At 40.2% G+C, this 20,667-nt stretch overlaps 1 protein-coding gene across 9 annotated transcripts in view; it reads left to right on the top strand.

Annotated features, from left to right (window-relative positions):
• Window positions 1-20,667, top strand: part of Dgki (diacylglycerol kinase iota) — a 450,455-nt gene that overhangs the window by 408,686 nt on the left and 21,102 nt on the right. For all 9 annotated transcript variants that reach the window (XM_075953818.1, XM_075953817.1, XM_075953819.1 and 6 more), the window contains 2 exons: window positions 12,529-12,566; window positions 16,186-16,306. In XM_075953818.1, the coding sequence (XP_075809933.1) occupies window positions 12,529-12,566; window positions 16,186-16,306 (159 nt within the window). The remainder of the gene's footprint in view (window positions 1-12,528; window positions 12,567-16,185; window positions 16,307-20,667) is intronic.

The raw sequence follows: 20,667 nt of genomic DNA, 5'->3' as shown, positions 1-20,667 counted from the left end.
TAAGGGGCTGTCAAAGCACGTTCTGTGCATCTTTGGCTTAACTGCAGTGCTGGAATTTAAACACACAAAACAACTAACACTATCACAACAGCTAAATACCATATGAGACGCTGCTAGGAAACATCTGGTCGCTGCACTGTTTACAGCCAATTCCAGTGGTGAATTCAAGGAGTGAATGGGCTTTCAGAGAGGGCACATTCTGGTCCCCTGGCAGCAAGGTAGAGTGTTTTTCTGCTGGAGGGAACACTAGATACTTGAATTTCTATTTCTGCCCAAACAGAAAACCTCTTCCATCTTCATAGGGGCTTCAAAAGGATTGCTGCAGCAGATGGGAAGAACCCGTATACACGCGTGCATGCAATCACTAGGAGCTAATTGAATTTGAGGATTAGCTGTATCATTAGAGGGAAACGAGGCCTGTCTCTGTCTCCTATAAATGCTTAAAAACTCTGAAGTAGATATGGAACAGGCCACGCTTTGGATATGAGGCCACTGAAATATTAGATGCTGCTAATGTTTAGTTCCTACAATGAGGGTGATGATGAGCGACGTGAAGTGTGTGCTCTACATCTTTCAGACAGTGTTTCTTCAGCCGGAGGACTCACTGGTAACACAGGACAAGGCCGTACCAGTGATTGTCAGCCTGTGGGTCGTGGCCTTTTAGGAGCTCAATGACCCTTTCACGGAGGTACCTAAAACCATTGGAAAACATAGATATTTACATTATGATTCATAACAGCAAAATTATAGTTATGAAGTAGCAATAAAAATAATTTCATGGTTGGGGGTCATCCACAACATGAGGAACGGGATTTAAAGGGACACAGCATCAGGGAGGTTGAGAACCACTGAAGTATACTGTGATGAATGGAAAGTTTGTTGGAAAAGAGGGAAATCAGAGAAGTCTCAGAAGGAGGCACTAGGGCCAGAACATACCTTAAACTAAATTTTTAATTCAGTCAACAAGTACTCTAGTTTAACCTGTCTTGAAATTACAAAATATAAAATTAAGAAACATTAATATGCAGTTTTAGGGACTAATTCCTCTTGTGTCAACGAAAACACTGAATGAATGACAAACTCAAGACAAATGCTGAGACCACACTTGACTCAATGGGATCACAAGTATATTTCATCCTGTTCCCTTAATTGGTGTGGCATCCTGCTTGGTCAATAAGAAGTTTGTACGCTCAGCTCCCCCAAAGTCCGCTTCTCTAGAGAGATTTCTCCATATAGCTTTTCCTACGTTTACTTGATCAGAAACACACTGTCCAATTTTTCTGTTTGTGAGCAGACAGTCATAAAACATGAGCAACAATCTAGCTTGTGAAGATGGGATTTCGTATAATAGTCAAACACAGCAAGGTAATCTAACACATGTTAATGCTATGGACCGCCACTGTGAATTAAGCTATTTAGGCATAAATGGGAAGCAGCTCAGGAAAATGATTGCAATTAATAATTATTTTACATAGACACACTGAACCAGTCCAAGACAGGGGTGAGGAAAAGGAGAAATCAGATATTTCTGAAGACCTCTGCATTTTAATCTGGGCCTAAGGGAATGTCTGGCAATCAGAACAGGCTAGGAGACAAGTGGGTTTTTATAACGAGAGCTCAAGTACAGACGTTGCATTGAGAAAAGCAGACCTATTGAAACAGATTCCAGGCTTCTCTTACACTAACACACAAGTCTGTATCAGCTATCACTGCACCGCAGGCCCTCTCAGAACATGGCGGTTTAAGACACAACTGTTTCTTTCCTTCAAATACATGTGCGGGCTATGGACAGGGGTTTTCAGAGCACATTTGCCTCTGCTTCCCTGGACACTGAGACCACACACAGGGCTGTGATGTGGAGTTGACTTTATTGGAACCTATGGTTGATTTCCTTTGTCTTTATGTAGGCTGATGCAGCTTCCTTGGGAAATGGTGACTGGTTCCAAAAGCCATCGTGATGGGGAACCCATGGAGGAAGCTCTCCATACCTTGGGGCTCATGTACCATTCTCACTGAAATTCACGTTTGCTTGTGTTCAAGAGACTGGTGACACAACCTGCTGATCTCACTAGGAAGAGTGTCAAAACCACACGGCAAGATGTGTGTGTAGGAAGAAAGATGTTGTGGTACTATTCTTGGAAAGTGAATCTGTCAATTATTCCCTTTCTTTTTTCCTCTCCAGAAGGTATGCCTTTAAATATGCATTTCTCAGCCTTTTAAATATTATTTCTGCCAAAACACACATGATAAAACACACAGACATTAGATGCGTACTGTGTTCCCACAAGTGACATGGGCAACTCTATGGGCCTGAGTCATTTCTCGGCGCTAACTACAAGTCTAAATCTGCACTCCAACACCAAGCATATCACAATCCCAGTCTGTCAAGTGAAAGCTTGGGATGACCAAAGTCATCAGCATCTCTGTCTTCCATGCACTCACCTGGTGGTGTGGTTTTGCCCAGTGAACTTGAGTCTTCCCTCCTTGGTTATAGGTAAACCAAAACTTCAGAAGAAGAATGGTTCATGATCCCCATCTGAAGATTATCATCCTTGCCTGGGATCCATGCCACAGTGGCTTTTGGAACCAACCACCATTTCCCAAGGAAGCTGCATCAGCCTACGTAAAGACAAAGGAGATCAGCCATAGGTTCCAATAAAGTCAACTCCACGTCACAGCCCTGTGTGTTGTCACACTGACAGGGGACAGCTCAGTGTCCAGGGAAGCAGAGGCAAACGTGCTCTGAAAACCTCCGTCCATAGCCCGCACATGTATTTGAAGGAAAGAAACAGTTGTGTCTTAAACCACCATGTTCTGAGAGGGCCTGCGGTGCAGTGATAGCTGACACAGACTTGTGTGTTAGTATAAGAGAAGCCTGGAATCTGTTTCAATAGGTCTGCTTTTCTCAATGCAACTTCTGTACTTGAGCTCTCGTTATAAAAACCCACTTGTCTCCTAGCCTGTTCTGATTGCCAGACATTCCCTTAGGCCCAGATTAAAATGCAGAGGTCTTCAGAAATATCTGATTTCTCCTTTTCCTCACCCCCGTCTTGGACTTGTTCAGTGTGTCTATTTAAATAATTATTAATTGCAATCATTTTCCTGAGCTGCTTCCCATTTATGCCTAATTAGCATAATTCACAGTGGCGGTCCATAGCATTAACATGTGTTAGATTACCTTTGCTGTGTTTGATTATTAAACTAAATTCCATCTTTGCAAGCTAAGCTTTCACAGTTTGTTGCTTATGTATTATGACTGTCTGCTCACAAACAGAAAAATTGAACAGCATGTTTCTGATCAAGTAAACACAGGAAAAGCTTTGTGGAGAAATCTCTAAAGATACCAGGGAATGTCTGAAATTTTCAGTTCTCACCAAATTGAACAAACTCTGTACCTAACATTTGCCTTGGGTCTGCCCATCATCCAGTCTTTCCATTTATACAAAAAAAAAAAAGGTTGAACTTAAAACTACCTATTGACTTTACTGTTTAGTAGGTCTTCTGTTTTAATTTAGGGACATCATGATCTAAGTAGAACCCAAAACCAACCAGATATTATGGTGAAAAGCAGTTGACCTCAGGAGAGAGAGGGGCAGAAAATAATAGAAATGAAATTTATCTGTGTCTTTGATCTTTTGCTATCTGTGAGACATGGGAAATGACAGTTCACATCCTAAGCCCTTTGTTTTACATCCTGTGAAGTAAGAGTTATATTGTGGACAAAGATAGGCAGATGTAGAGAGTTTCTAAGAACTAGGTGGTTGTGGTTCTTGCTCCAGACAGGGAAATGTTGATTTAAAACTATGCACAGCTTTCCAAATCCATGGTTATGAATCTTAGTGAATCAACTAACTTATCTTTGAGAGTTCCACACATTGTCTTTTGTTCATACTTTTTCCTATAATATCTTTTTTTTTACAATACTTTTAAGCATTTGAATGGTTGTTGTCATGAGGATATGACTGAGGATATGATAATGAACCAGGCAGTTGTTACATGTTACTTTTAAGACTGAACAATAATTAGGGATTACATGTTACTCTTTTAAAAATATTCTCATGTAGAGGGTTTTAATTTTGTTTCATTGTAGGTAGAGGCTGCTTATTTGTTTTTTGGCTGCCCAGACCTAAAATAATCATACAGAAGTGCTTGGCCAATAGCTTAAGTGTATTTTTAGCTAGCTCTTACATCTTAAATTAATCCATTCCTATTATTTTGTATTTTGTGGTTTACAGTAAGGTTATGGCTGATGGCTAGGCATCTTTCTCTTTCCATAGTTGCCTGGCGTGTCTCTGACTCTGCCTACTTTCTCCCAGCATTCAGTTTAGTTTTCCTGACTAGCTCTATTGTGCCATGCCACAGACTCAAACAGTGTCTTTATTCATTAACCAATAAAAGCAACACATATACAGAAGGACTTCCCATACTATTTCCCCTTTTTTTGTCCAAATAAAAAGGAAGATTTTAACTTTAATGTAAAATTACATATAGTAAAAAGTTATCAAACAAAATTATAGTTAACAATATTTATAAATACTTTATCTTTTATTATAACTAAGGAAAACTGTAACTATCTATTTTTAACTCCATCAAGACCCCAGAAGGATATAATATTACCTAAGTTAGCAGAAGTACATTGTAAGCAACTTTTAAAACTCTAAAATTGACAGAGACATCCCACTGCCTGGATAGTCACTCAAAGTTCTTTTGTATCATTGCGACATCTATCTTTAGCCTTCAGGCCCATAGTATCTGGCAGACTTTTTCATGAAACAGGAAATTTGAAGATCTCTTCTGCCTTGTACTGGCAAAGTTTATTAGTTGCTTTTTTTGTGTCCTGAAAAATGTTTGGCAGTTTTCTCATGAAGCAGGAACACTGAAAGGACTGTCTCACCTTTTTTAGACAAGTTTAGCAGTCATTTTTTTGTGAATCCTGTATGTCCATTTTATACAGCATACCACCAAGCAGTAAAGGCAATAGCAAGTTCTTGGCCAAATGACTAGCCAACTCCATAAGGAACCTCTTTGATGCCCATCTTCCTCTTGAAGTAGATTAGTGCTTCCAGGAGCAGATGAGTCTCATTGTCATGAAAAATCGTAAGTTTTTAAAACATTTTAAATGTAATATTTTGTTAGTCTTTGAAAGGTTTGAAGAATAACTGTCCATCTGAAATATAACTCTGTACATCTAGAAATCCTAACTAGTATAACTACAAGCTTGACTATTATAGATGACTATGTATTAATATGTACTTTTAATTGTACATTACATTTTTAGATGGGTGTTTAGTTGTACAAACACAATACCCTAGTCAAGAGCAGAAATACATATAATAAAATTGACCTTAAATTTGTATCAATAGACCAAGATCTATATCAATATAAAGTATTTATCTATATATTATATTTTTCTTTAAATGAAAAAAAGCATTTGTAAACAATATTTGGGAATTTGGGTAGATTAGTGTGAGCTTACTTACACTAATAATAATAGTGAATAATAGAATAAATACATGTGGGCTATTATTTATAGACATTTACATTGGTATAAATTCTTATATATTAATAAAAATTCAAATTATATTTATTATATTGAATGTGCTCCTATTTCTCTTTACAATAGTTGTACACCTATGCAAAGTCATATTGTATACATGCATGCTTCTACCTCTACTTAAGGCATGTCATATATTGATACAATTTTATCATATCAAATTTATCATATTGCACTATACATTTTTCTCTCTGATCAAGATACTTATACACTGTTTACATTTTGAGGTCATTGTCTTCAGTAACTGCACAGTAGTTTAAAAATTGTTTGATATTCTAATGTAAAGTCTTAGTCTTTAAGTTATACAGGTATTAAATATTATAGGTCAGTAGTCATCCATGTTTGTCATACTATAGTTAGACTAATCAGGCTCTTTAGATACATAGAGATTGCATTCTGTAAAGATAGGTAATCTTCAACCACTTCAAAGAACTGTAAAATATGGCATTTAAATAACTTAAGGTTCTGTTGATGTGAACTACAAATTTCCTGGCAGCACTGATCTATTCCCAAGAGAATGTTGAGCACCAAAGACACTCCACGTGGAGTTCGTTTTCTTCCTGGCAAAAATGGCCTTTGGGTAAGAAACTGCCCATGCCTTGACCACTGACTGACTAAATGCATGGTGTCTGGACTGGACAAGGAAAAAACCCAAAAAACAAACAAACAAACAACAACAACAAAACAACTCCCAAACCTTGCCAAGAAAGGATAAGACAGTTTTAAAAGTTTTCCTGCCTCTGAAAACGGTCTGTCAGTTATTCTAGGCCTTAGTCAAAGTTGGTTGCTCCAATACTGCAAATGAGAATTTGGGTGATTGCCCAGATAGCTAATTGTCTGTCATTTGTTGCACATTTTGGAGGTTGCTTTATTGCACTCTACTCAAGTAAAATTATCTCCCTTCTCAGGTCATCAATAGGGCTAGATAGTTGTAGTTACTTTCCTCTCATAACTTAACCAAGCCATTTCTAATACAAGGCTTAGACTCCTTAAGATAAAATAATTATTAAAACATTTAGCATATGTTTCTTGCTTGATATTGTTCATGTTGGTTATAATTCTAATTTTTATACTTGACATCTGTTCTTATTGTATATAGTTTTGTATTGGGTTTGGAACTCTCTTATTTAGACAAAAGGGAGAGATACTTGGGAACCTCCTTCAGCCAATGGCCTTTGAGATGCTGGACCAGGTTGGGTGTGGCTTTGGGTACCAAAAATGTGTGTCCTCAAGCACTGCTGGATTCAGTTCCTATTCTCTGCTCATGCAGAGGACTGTGATCTGTGAGTCTACCCCTCTAAATAACCAACCCTTTATTATATTCAGTTCTGAACTAGTATGGGATTACTCTATTTGTATTTGATTACATTTCATATGTCATATGCAGTTCTTATATTTTATTTGTTAAGAATTACATCAGGGCTAGAGAGATGGCTCAGAGGTTGAGAGTACTTGCTGCTCTTCCAAAACAACAATTTTTGGTTCCCAGTACCCATACTGAATGACTCATATCCACCTGTAACCCTCTTCTGTTGACACTGTACTCATGTGGACATTCCAATACACATATACACATAATTAAAAGTAAAAATAAAAAGAATTGCAAGCATATTATATGTGTGCCTTTTCCACATTATTTACACCTTTTATCCCTAACTATTTTTGTTGGAAAGTTAAGAAAAACAGCTTAAACTTTTCCTTCAGAAGTAACCATACACCAAATTCTTGGGTTATAATTTTCCTTTATCTAAAATGCTTTTCTCTGTGGCCGGGTTAAAAACATGAGTATGCCTCTGCATTCTGTAGATTCTCTCCTCTCACATTTAGTTCTGTTCAAGTTTCATTCTGTGGATGTGGTTAAACACTTTGGTCAAAAGCAACATAGGGGAGGAAAGAGGAGCTCTCTTTGGTTTGAAATTTCATCATTGCGGGACATCCATGTTTAGTGTTTTAGACATCTGGGATCACCATGTCCACAGTCAAGAACAGAGAGACAGGAGGATTCATCCAAGCTGCCTTCTTGCTGCTTGTCTCCATGTGCTCAGCTAGCTTCCCTAACTTTTATGTCATGTAAGGCCCTGCTAGTGAAATGGTGCCACCACAGTGAGTGGGGTCAGTTCACAGTCAAGCCAGTACCCCCCAGATATACCCACAGGACAAATTTACCAAGATAATTTCTCAGCTGAGACTTACATGACAGACTAACCATGGCAATTTGCAAAACACAGCATCAAAATATTCTGTTTGTAATTTTCATTTTTCCATGAGAGAACTGAACCTTGGTAAGCTGATTTGGCCAGAACTATAGCTAGCTAGAGATAAGACTACCTGAGCTCCGTGAATCATAACATATTTAAAGCATATGCTTTCCTGTATAAAGTCAGATTGTGTTTGTACTTTTGGATTCAACATGAATTCCAGGAGAGAATGAATTTTGCTTTGTATACTGCTATACCCTTATCCTCTTAAACAAGTCCTGGCATGAGGCGAGCATTAGGATACTGAATTGGTTACTACTTTTATAAAAAAATACTACAGGTGACATCAATAAGGAGTTGTTAAGATTACAGTATTCTTTCTTGTAATCTACAGTTTAGGAAGTCTAGGATCTAGGTGCAGGAGATTTTATGTTCCCTCTTTATTCCAAGGGGATAACTGCTTTCTGCATCATGACACATTAGAACAACACAGAGATGTGCTCTATTCTCTGCCCGCGACAGAGAAGATAAAGAGACTCAGCAGCTCATTGACCTCCCTTTTTATAAGTCATCAATGCCTTTCACAAAGGCAGAGGTTCATAACCTAATCCTTCGCTGGAGGACTCACCACCTCCTAACACCTACACAATGTTGATAAGGTTATCAAGTGAATTTTGGAGGGATAAAACTTGCATATTGCAGACATCATCTTCTCTTTGGGGGCTCTCTGTAGTAGAAGTCATATTTTTCTTCTATGCAGATGTCTGAGTGTATCTAAGCTCTTAGGAACCCAGGTGCCCAGAGAATGGTGTGTGAGAAACACAATTCCCTCCAGGCAGCCTTTTGCTCTATCTTAGGATGAGTATGGGCAGCCATTTATTTGAAGGCCTAGTATAGTGAGGAAAATAAGCCTTTTCATATACATGGATTCAACTTATCATCTCTAAATATACTTTCCACTCCTTCCCTATCTCACTATTTAAGTTTGCACAATTAATTTTTTCCAAGAAACTTAGTCATCTGCTCAGTAACCTTTGTGATATATTAAAAATTGAAGTTCCCTTTCTTCTGGAAATTTGAAGCATTCATTTTTATTATGAAGGATCCATGTGAAAACCAAAGAGAAACTCAGAGTTCATAAAAAAAAAAAGAATAATGCTGTAATCATAACAGCTCATTATTTTGATGTTAAGCCTGATCTTTCACAAGGTTATTTCCTGAAGTGGAATATTAATGGACTCGGGCTCTCTTTATGCAGAAGAGATCCTAAACAACAGTGTTCATAAGGAAGGACATTAATCAGAGGAGAGAAGAGAGCCTTGTTTCTAATAATGTTTGCATAATATCTACTCTTGGGTGTGTTGCTTGGCTTAAAAATAAGTACCCATGCTTTCTGTATCCAACACAATGGAAAATATTTGTGGTTAGGATTCTGTTGTCCAATCTTCTATGCATTGATGGGGATATCAAACAGAGGGGCTTTTGGAGACTCATGGAAACAAAGAGTATCGCCCATGAATGATAGATGGTAGAGTTGAAAGAGTCCTTATTTACAGGATTGGAAGTAAAGGACCTAAGAGCAAGTCATGATTCTGATTTCAGAAAGGGAGAGCAGGCTGGCCTGCTGGAGGACATCTGGATGCTCCTGTGGTTTGATTTTAACTCTTCTGTTGCTTCTTACCACCTGCAAGATGGAAAGAAGTACCAATTCAAGTATCCAATCCTGGCATACAGGAACTCACTCCGGCGGCCTGTGAAACTACAATACACGTGAAATGGGGCTGCCTCTTTGCAGCTTCCCTCATGCACTGTGTTTTCAATTTCCATGTTTTTGTTCAGATGCTTCCCTCATCTTTATAATGACTTTCCAAATCTTCTTGCCAATTAGTTTTACTTATCAGGCATAGTCGGTTTAAATTTCCCATCCACAAAATCTTCTTTGGCATCCTGCTAGCCACAGGTCTTAGCTGCCCTCTCTTTTAGATGGATTGGTTCACATCTCTACACTGTTGTCTTGATTTATTGTGTACACGTGTCGTGTTTGATTTTACACAGCTTTCTCTCTCCTTTTTGTGATCACTTATATTCTGAGAAAAGTTTCATATGGTCTTGGAAACAAAAGCTGGGCTGCTGTTTGATCTTGAGTGTGGGTTACAAGCCTGTATAAAGGTTCACTTCACAGTCAGAGTGGTCCACTGCAGCCAAGGGAGCATTCTTCAGTATGGAAATCCAGACTTACTTGTTTCTCCAAGCTGAAGTTGCTGATAGTTTTTCTCAACCTCCCCTTCCTTGTGATCTGTTATAGGGTTTCTGTCCTGAAAAAATACACCCACCTCTGTCCTTCCAATTTGAAATATACTGGGTTAGCAGAGTGTTACATGTTCAACTTCAAAGGCCAAGTTTACTCTTAGTTGAGAATGCTCTCTCTCTCTCTCTCTCTCTCTCTCTCTCTCTCTCTCTCTCTCTCTCTCTCTCTCTCTCTCTCTCCACTCTGTGTGTGTGTGTGTGTGTGTGTGTGTTTATGTGAAATCACAGACATACTGAAAACTACCCCTTCTATCTATTTATAAAGCTTTAAAAAAAAACTTCAACCCTTGCTACAGAGGTGACCATCACAACTATTAGCTTTCTTTGCCAAGGAGGAAAAAAATGGCTTAAAATGTTCATGTTCAACAAATCATACAGAATTATGCCCTAGTCTATCACTGTTTCCACAGCATTACAAACTTAGCAAGTGCTTTCTGCTACCTTCTGTAGGGGCCATGGAGCCTAGAAGAGCTCCACCCAGGGTGAGTTCAATGCAGCAGTGGACAGAGGCCTGGATGGAGGAGTATGCATTGCTCTGTGCCTCAAGTGCCACTTCAGTCCCGGTATCAGGATCCTTATTTATAAAAGAGTGAGCCCCAATATTTCCATAGGTTCTTTAAACATATCCATTCCCTTTCCATCGTTTCAGTATCTCTCCACTTTTTGCTTCTGTTTTTATGAAATAGCTGTTTGATAATCTCATGCACTTTACAATGCAATCTCATTCCTCTCACCTCTGCCTCTTCCTCCCACCTTCTAGTCCCCCCCCCCCCACACACACTAGTCCCTTTGCACGGTCATGTTCTTTTGTATGGCTTTGTTTTCCTGTTGCTTTCTTTTCGTTCAGTTCAAGGACTAACGGATGAGCCTCTGTGTTGTGTGAAGGCAGATTGGGTTCACAGGTGGTTCAAGGCTAAGTGTGCATTGCTTATATAGCTTCTCCCAGTTTTTCCAGTCCTACACAATCTCCCCTCCTCTTTCTTGCCTCTTCCTTCCTTCCATGTCCTCTTCTGTGTAGGTTTTCAAAGCTTCTGCTTTGTAGTACTGAATGCCTTTGCTTACTCAGGACATTTAAATGTTCAGTAGAGAGTCAAGTGGCAGCCAGGCTGCTCTCTCTCTCTCTCTCTCTCTCTCTCTCTCTCTCTCTCTCTCTCTCTCTCTTTCTCTCTCTGGTGGTGGTGGTCGTGGTGGTGGTGGTGGTGTGTATACATGTGTTGTATGCATTCAGAGATAAACCAGGTCTGGTTGTTCAGGAACCATCCACCTAGTTTTTGAGGCAGGATATTTTATTGGAACCTGGAGCTTGCGTAGTAGGCTGGGCTTGCCGGTCAACAAGATCCAGAAATTTGATTGTCTTCCCTCTCTTGCACTAGAATCACCATGTCCATCTTTTTTTTATGTGGATCTTGAAGAATGAAACTCGGGCCTTCATGCATGCTTGCCCAGCAAACTCTTTAATGAGTGAGCTATGGAGCCAGCACTGCACGCCTTGTTTCTTGACACATGCTACTAGACTTTAATTTAATTGTGTTGAGACATTAATTAAATAAGAACAAAAATGGTACAGTGTAAATGTAAAATAAGCTTAGATTATTTTTCTTCTAAAGTGCTGTGACTTGAAAGGCTGAGTCCGTTCTTTGAATAGTTTCCAAACTGATACATTTTCTTTTCTGGAGGCATCAGTTCTATAACAATGCAGGTAGCTGCCTTTAGGAAGCAGTATTGTCCTTAGATGTGCAGGTACTGCTTTTATTAACACAATTTTCTTATTTATTTTCTATACCCTACATGCATAAACTATTAGAAATTTTAATTTTTCTTTCTAAAGCTGCAAGTATCTTACAAATAAGTTAAGTTACAAAAGACCTTTAGGCTTATTTTCATCATGACCACCTCTGAATTTAAGGTCAAATATGATTATTCCCCCAGAATACAACTGAAAGGTGATTTCATTCTGTATCTCTAATCCTCTTAATCTCTTATCCATGGATTCCCATGGATAAGATGGATTCCCAACTGAAATGGCTGGAGATATAGTGAATCTCTAGAGAACAAAGCAGAAGGACCCGACAGAGGAACCACAGTGATTAACCCTTTCAGCTAGCCCAGAAAGCCTAGACTTTCACTTTTGTGGTTGTTGAAACTGAGGCTCACGGGTTTGAATGTTTTGTCCAGTGTTCCTCGCCTCTTAAGGTCAGAGCCAAGATTTTAATCTAATGAAACTCCAAATTTTACATTATCTTTTCAGTATCAGGATGGGGCAGGGTCAAGAACGTACTGTAGTAATGTATATGATTGGTGCTAGGGTAGGAAAAGACTTGAAGATGGGAATTTTATCTGTTTAACAAAGAATCCTTGGTTCCTGTCTTCAGTATAGATTATGACTCCTAAATATGGAATCATTTCATCTGTAACTTCCCATTGAAAGGATCTTCTACTAATGAGACATCTCTCTTTTGTCTTTCACAGCAATTTTGCAGGCAGTAATAACTGGTGACCTTATGAAGGTAAGCTATCCTCCTGCCAAAACCTTGGTGATCACCTCTCCAGATTTTCATGGTCCGATCTATAAACTACTCCCCCTGCCTGTACTGGCTGAGCAGAAGGAGGAAAGATGCTCTTCTGAGAAATGAACTGAGAGAATGAGAAGAGTCCTCACCACGCTCTGCATCTCCTAATATCAAAGGAAAGTGGTAGAATTGCCTGGACTCGCCTTGGTTAGTTGTGGGGGAAAAAAAGGACTGTATTCCCAGGATGCAATGCACAGAGTGCCTAGAATTCCTGCTCTTTAAGACAAACCTTTGAAGGCTTCTTTTTCAGATGTGTTTTTGAATGAATACATATGTAGAAATGACCTGGGTGAGACCCAGAAATGCATGCGCCAGCTTAGAACCAGCACCTGTTGATATAGTAGTCTACTTTAGATGTCACAGCCAACAGAAAATGGACAGTCTAGTCTGTTTGGGTTTGCTTGTGTTTTCTGGTGAATTTAGTTCACAAGGAAGGAAATGATCACCATCTTCTTGAAAACAAATGTCAGTTCTGAAGTTAGATTGCCTGATTTCAGCTCTTGCCTCTGTCCTTCACTCAATGTGCGGTTTTATGCCTTTAGCACGTTTTCTCGGTGCCTTGATTTCTTTCTCTGTAATAGAGAAATATAACAGAATAGCTGTGTTATTTCTTTCTTGGTTTGTCAGAGGATTGGGTGCAATCCTGTGATAAGGCTGCCAATACTGTTCATATTGCAGCAAAAGGTACCTAAAATGTTAACTGGCTTAGTCTTGCTATACAGTATTAATCTGTCTTTTTTTCTAACAATGTAGTTATTAAAAAATATTTGCCAGAATGTATTCTGTGAGTATTCTAAACAATCTGACTGCCCTTGGGTTATTTGTGCTGGGGTCTCATGACTACCTCTGAGTCCCTATGTTGTGTAATGGCACTAGTTGCCTCTGTAAGGTGTGTTAGTTAGGATTTTATTGTTGTGAAGAGACACCAAGACCATGACAACTCTTATAAAGTAAAACATGTAGTTCGGGTGGCAGCTTAGAGGTCAGAGGTCCAGTCCTTTATCTTCATGGTGGGGAACATGGCAGCCAGCAGACAGACATGGTGCTGGAACCATGAGAACGCTGCATCTTGAAGGCAACAGGAAGTTGACTGACTGACACACTGAGGGAAGTTTAGCAAAAGAGACATTAAAGTCTGTCCCCACCATGACACATTTCTTCCAACAAAGCCATACTTCCTAATAGTGCCACTCCCTTTGGGAGCCATTTCCTTTCAAACCACCACAGTGGGGAACATACCTTTCTCCTCAGCCCAGTAACAGTACAGGCTGAGAAAACCAAAGGCCATGAAAGGAAGGAAGGTGAGAATTACTTTTTCCTCTTCTCTTTTTCCTGTCTAGATTTTTCCCCTTTCCATTTTCTCTTCTTTTTAACTTTCCTTTCCTTTCCTTTCTTTTCCTTTCCTTTCCTTTCCTTTCCTTTCCTTTCCTTTCCTTTCCTTTCCTTTCCTTTTTTCCCTTTCCTTTCCTTTTTTTTCCTTCTTTTCTTTCCCTTCTGTTTTAAGAATTCCCATTGAATGAACCAAAGAATGCCTGTTCTATATCTTCAGCACATCACTAGCAGAAAGCAAACTGAGAGAGAGAGAGAGGGTTGCCTATATATGGATCAATTTCAGGCTCACTCATATGATTCTGACCACATGCTGCCTGTACTGTTTTCTACTGTGGTGTTTGTTCCTGGGGACTGTTATTCAGAAGAGAAGCCTCATCCCTAAATAGGATTTCTGGAAGTTCAGAGTTGTTTCCCTTCAGTGGCCTAGCCAGCATATCATACAATCCCTCAAGGACTCACTCACCTTGGATTCTATGGGAAGCAAACACAAGCCTTGCACAACACTGCTAATCCAGTTTGCAATCTGAAGATCTTTCCACATGCTTTCATTATAGCCAAAGAACTCCCCAGATTCGGGATGTATTGATACACATTCTAAAATGTTTTACATAGAATTGCTTAAAATATGAGAAACCACTAGATCTAGCTGGTTATCCTGGCACGATCTGCGTTATAATTATTCCCTATCTGAGGAGTGACTCAACAATACTGTATTTACTATGAGATGAGATATAGAAAACGGAGGATTTTCTTTTTCAGTCTTTTCTCTTTGTGTGTGTGTGTGTGTGTATCTATCTATCTATATCTATATCTATATCTATATCTATATCTATATCTATCATCTCCTCAATTTTATTTCTGTTCTTCTCTTGTGTGTAGAATGCACAATACATATTAAGTATTAAACAGGCTTTGTATGAAACGGGTAGTGGGAGGAGATAGGCGAGCAGACTCCAGGAGCGCCCAGGCAGTGAGGATATGTAATCCCTAAATTCAATTGCTAATGGGCTGACTTTTAGACATAGTATACAACCTTCCCAAAGGCAGGTTCAGGATAGCCAATCCTTACTTGGTCTGGGTGCATCTGAACACAAGACATTTATAGTGGAACACAGCAAGATTCTCCTTTGGATCTGCATGCTGTTTCTTCCTGTTCTCTTGCCCTCAAGCTCGGGGCTACAGCTTTCCATAGTTCTTGTACTTCTAGCACCTCAGAGCATCCAGTCTTCTTAGTTGAGTGTCTAGATACTTTTCCGTGACTTTTTCCTAAAACGCTGCTTTTTCTGGTGTCCCTCTGCTGTCCTCATACTGTCCCTCTGTAACTAACGTTTCTGTTCTTCCTATGGGATTTGGAGGCCTCTGAGGCTGCTGACCGAGTCACATTCTTATTGCTCATGTGTTTGTATTTCTTGAGACCTGCTCTGTTGGTAGATTCTTCTTTGTTTCCATAAAATAATAATCTATGAAAAGCTGCACCAAGGCTATGCCTGTCCTGATACTCCACAGTTTGGAAAATGGTGACACATTTGTACTCATGAACTAGGTCTACAACTTCATTTGTCCTCCCACCCCCTTACTCTCTGGTGGCTAAGTTCTTGGCTTTTACCACTGGCTGTTCTCATAGAGAAACAATGGCATTCACAGCATCATTTTGGTCCTCTTTATTGCTTGATCATCTCTGGCCATGTTGAGTATGTACTGCTTGATTCATAAAAGGTATTGGGGTGAAAATGAACCATCCTCCGAGTGTGTGTGCATTCACATGCATGTGCACATGTATGTGTGTATGAGTGCTGTGTGCAGAAAAATGAAGCATTTGGTAATTGTATTCATGACAAGTTGAAAAACAACTAAGGATACAGGAAAGGAACCTTGAGGGTCAGAGCCAGGTTCTTCCTGCTGTAGCATATGCTGGATGAACCTCAGGAAATTTTAGTTTTCTTCTCAAAGTCTGGGGCTCAGAAGAGGGGAAGAAAGCTAATTCAACATATTTCCTGTTTCCTTGAGCTATTTGATACCCTCAGACCCTTTCCGGAGCCATGTAAAGCATCAACCATCTATGTGACTGATGAAGGGATGGTACTTCCTCACTCTGACTTTTCTCTGTGTCCTGTGAGGCTAAAAACATGTGTGGTTTACTAACTGACTCTTCTGTGTGACCTTGGGGCTTTTATCCCTGCTCTGGACTCCGCTGATGTTCTCTCCCTGTGTCTCTTCCTTTCAGCTCATAGAAAGCTATAAGAACGGAGGCAGTTTGTTAATTCAGGGACCAGACCACTGTTCACTCCTTCACTACGCAGCTAAAACCGGCAATGGGGAGATTGTGAAGTACATCCTTGACCATGGTGAGTCGGGAACCTACCAGGGATCACTTTCCCATGGAGTTCTAGATAGCATTGTCTGTGTTGACACTCAACCAGGAGATCTCCACGGTGGAATATACACCCATTGTTTCTCTGACACCCACTGATATGGGTGGGCCATCTTAACCAAGCAAAAAATAAACCTTTTTTTTTCAATATCCAGATTTAGAAAGGGAAGGCTTTGGGGGAAGTAATTCATTTAAAAATCAAAAAGCTTTCTAAAATTAGTTCATTGCTGGGTGCTGTGGTGAACGCCTTCAATCTCAGCTGTCAGGAGGCAGAGTCAGGTGGATTACTATGAGTTTAAGAGTTTGAGGATAGCCTGGTCTACATAGTGAGTTATAGGCCAGCTAAGGTGACATAGCAAGACCCTCTTTCAAAAATAAATAATTAAATAAAATTAATTAATTTTAAAAATGTATATTTTTGTTTTTATTGTATAAATGTTTTGTTTGCCACATGTGTGCCTGGACCTTCTGGAGGTCAGAAGAGGGCATCAGATACACCAGAAGAAGAGTTATAGTCAGCTGTGAGCCGTTGTGTGGGTACTGGGATTTGAACCTGGGTCCTCTGCAAGGGCAGCCAGTGCTCTTAACCACTGAGCTTTCTCTCCAGTCCCTAACTTTAATTTATTTAATGAATTAAAATTTGTATTAACAAAGCATAGCCTGACATAGCTGCCTTTATTTTGTAGAGCTTTTCATAAATTAACTGTTTGGGCTCTGCTAGTCCATGTGTATTTGTGGTTGATTCTTCTGCAGATTCCTGTATTTGTTCTATCCCATTTTTCTAATTTCTTAGTTTTCGTTGATTGACTCTCATTTGTCTCTTCTCCCAACTCACATTTCGTGGTGCTGCCACGTCTCATGTGGCTGCCGGGTCTCACCTCCTGGACTGTGTCCTAACTGGTCCTATGTACCATGTGGCTGTCTGACAACACCTCCTGGAGTGTGTCCTTACTGGTCCTATGTACCATGTGGCTGTCTGACAACACCTCCTGGAGTGTGTCCTACCTGGTCCTATGTACCACGTGGCTGTCTGACAACACCTCCTGGAGTGTGTCCTACCTGGTCCTATGTACCACGTGGCTGTCTGACAACACCTCCTGGAGTGTGTCCTACCTGGTCCTATGTACCATGTGGCTGTCTGACAACACCTCCTGGAGTGTGTCCTAACTGGTCCTATGTACCACGTGGCTGTCTGACAACACCTCCTGGAGTGTGTCCTAACAACTGAGCTTCCAACTTGGGCTTAGATCATTCCCAAGATGGAGAGCTCATTGTTTAACATCTGATTCTAGAGTCCAGTGGAAATATAATTACACACGTGGAACACAAACCACTCAGCTTCTTGCATTATATTGTATATAATTGAGCTCTATATTTTTCTTTGCATCCCTCCATGCCTCTCCTCTACCTTCAACCCTCTCCCAAGGTCCCCATGCTCCCAATTTACTCAGGAGAGCTTGTCTTTTTCTACTTCCCATGTAGATTAGATCTATGTATGTCTCTCTTAGGGTCCTATTTGTTGTCTAGGTTCTCTAGGATTGTGACTTTTAGTCTGGTTTTCTTTGCTTTGTGTTTAAAAACCACTTGTGAGTGAGTACATATGATAATTGTCTTCCTGGGTCTGGGTTACCTCACTCAAAATTATGTTTTATAGCTCCATTCATTTGCCCACAAATTTCAAGATGTCATATTTTTTTCTGCTGTGTTTTCTCCATTGTGTAAATGTACCACATTTTCCTTACCCATTATTTAGTCGAGGGGCATTTAGGTTGTTTCCAGGTTCTGGCTATGACAAAGAAAGCTGCTATGAATATAGTTGAGCACATGTCCTTGTGGCACAATTGAGCATCCTTTGGATATATACCCAAAAGTGGTATTACTGGGTCTTGAGGAAGGTTGTTTCCTAATTTTTTGAGAAATCACCATACTGATATCCAAAGGGGCTGTAACAGCTTGCATTCCCACCAGCAATGCAGAAGCGTTCCCTTTACCCCACATGTTCTCCAGCATAAGTTGTCATCAGTGTTTTTGATCTTGGCCATTCTTACAGGTGTGAGATGGAATCTCCGACTTGTTTTGATTTGCATTTCTCTGATGGCGAAGGATATTGAGCATTTCCTTAAGTATCTTTCAGCCATTTTAGATTCCTCTGTTGAGAGTTCTCTGTTGCTAGCATAACTAGATATCAACATGTAGAAGAATGACAATAGATCCATATCTATCACCATGCACAAATTCAAGTCCAAATGGATCAAAGACCTCAACATAAAACGGGCCACATTGAACCTCATAGAAGAGAAAGTGGGAAGTACACTTAACACATTGGCACAGGAGACCACTTCCTAAATATAACCCCAGTAGCACAGACACCGAGAGAAACAATTCACAAATGGGACCTCCTGAAACTGAAAAACTTCTGTAAAGCAAAGGACACGGTCAACAAGACAAAACGACAGCCTACAGAATGGGAAAAGATTTTCACCAACCCCATGTCAGACAGAGGTCTGATCTCCAAAATATACAAAGAACTCAAGAAATTGGTCATCAAAAGAACAAATAATCCAAAAAAAAAAAAACCCTGGAGTACAGAGCTTCTTGCATTTATAATGAGACTAGAGATAGAGAAGAGTGGGGGGGGGGCAGAAAAAAAATGCCTTCCTTGGAGGTGTTTAAGAATAAGTGGAAGAGACCGTCAGTGAGACCCAGGTTTGTAGAAGCCTAAACAGCTTCCTTGGAGCACTGAACGTGAGCCTGCTAACTTCGCACAGACACCAAGTCGTCTCTCCAGCCCCTCAAGCTTACTTCCTCTGCACAGGCATTTCAGCTGTACATTAGCAGATTAATGAGTACTCTTATCCATTTGTTTCTCTTTTTTTTGCCACTGGGAACGTTTGCATTTTTCCACTTGTTCCTTCCTTCGTTCTTTTGACAAATCCACATGGCGTGTCTATCAGGAACTGCCTGCTATAGGCTGGCTCACTTAAACATGCACTCTAAAGAAAATGCATCCGATTTTCAGGCCAGAAAAAAAAAAAACAGAAGAACCCACAATTAGTGTACAAATAAATCCAATGCAATTGAATGTGGATGTTTTAGGTCTTACTATAAAGCCATCCACAAATAGCACCACTGCCATTTTTCAAGCCCATTTAATATATAAGATGCCTGTACAGAACACACCACTTGATTTCATCTTTGTGAAGACCTCATAAGGTGGCTAGCAGGCTGCCAATCATCTGAGACTCTCCTTCCTTCGTCTTTCTCACTATGATGAGTTTTGCTTCAATTCTTGGCCAGAGTCATGGTTCAAGGGCTGGAAGGAAAGGCTGTGACGTTGGAGTGGTGGGCGCTGGAGAAGGGCTTTTCCCAGGAGAAGGGTAGTTTTACTCCCGCCTGTCTTAGAAGGATGGGCTATGGTGCTGAGTCTGCTGTGGGCATCATTCCTTCTCTTCTGAGCATCCACCCGCTACACTTCAGGGAGAGACTCGTGAATGAAACGGTGGCGTGATTGCTGCTGCACACACACATATGCCAGAGGTTTCTTCTCCTTTCTGCAGCAATTTCTTCAAAAGGCTGATGAGAGGCAGAGGCAAATTTTGTAATACTGCATGTGGACACCAATTAAATCCACCCTCATCTATGGGACTTTTTCCTTTTAAGAAAAGAAAGTCCTCAGTATTTGCACAAAGTCCAGATAGTGGTCATCTGATTTGAGACTGCCTAGCCTGGAATTCTTCGGGCAGGCTGGCCTCAAACTTGTAGCAATCCTCCTTCTTCTGTCTTCCAAACACTGGGATGAGAGGTGTCCTCTGTCATTCCCAGATAACTTGTGCATTTGTAAATCATAAACTGTCTTTGAATCATCCACCTCTCTGAAATGATGGGAAGCCCTCTAGTGAGGTGTTCTTCAGGTCACGCAGAGATAAAAGGGAAGCGTTACCTTGGGCATACTTGGTCCTTGGAACTTTTTGAGCTCTCTGCAGACTAACATAATTTCTTCATGCTTGGTAGTACTGGAGAATAACACAAATGTTTATGTATGCTGAAAATCTCTTGACGTTCCTGTATGTGTATATGCACATAGCAGCTTGGCTCACATCTCTCTGATAGCTTTAGATAATAGAGATTCCACAGGTTTTTCAAAGACCTTGTTATAGGGATGCCACCAGGGATGACTTAGACATAATTTAGAGTCAACTGAAAGTCTGTATTGCAGCTAGCTGGGGCTGCACTCAGGTCTTTGGGATGTAAGTGTAGCCCCAAGCATTTGGACCAATGGGGCTTTAAAAAGCAAAAGCAGTATCTCTCTCAGCAGCTGCAGCAAGAGGTTTGCAC

Source organism: Microtus pennsylvanicus, chromosome 19 (assembly GCF_037038515.1).
Source record: "Microtus pennsylvanicus isolate mMicPen1 chromosome 19, mMicPen1.hap1, whole genome shotgun sequence".
Classification (NCBI taxonomy): domain Eukaryota; kingdom Metazoa; phylum Chordata; class Mammalia; order Rodentia; family Cricetidae; genus Microtus; species Microtus pennsylvanicus.
The sequence above is the reverse complement of the archived record's forward strand: the minus strand, read 5'-3'. Positions and strand labels throughout refer to the sequence as shown.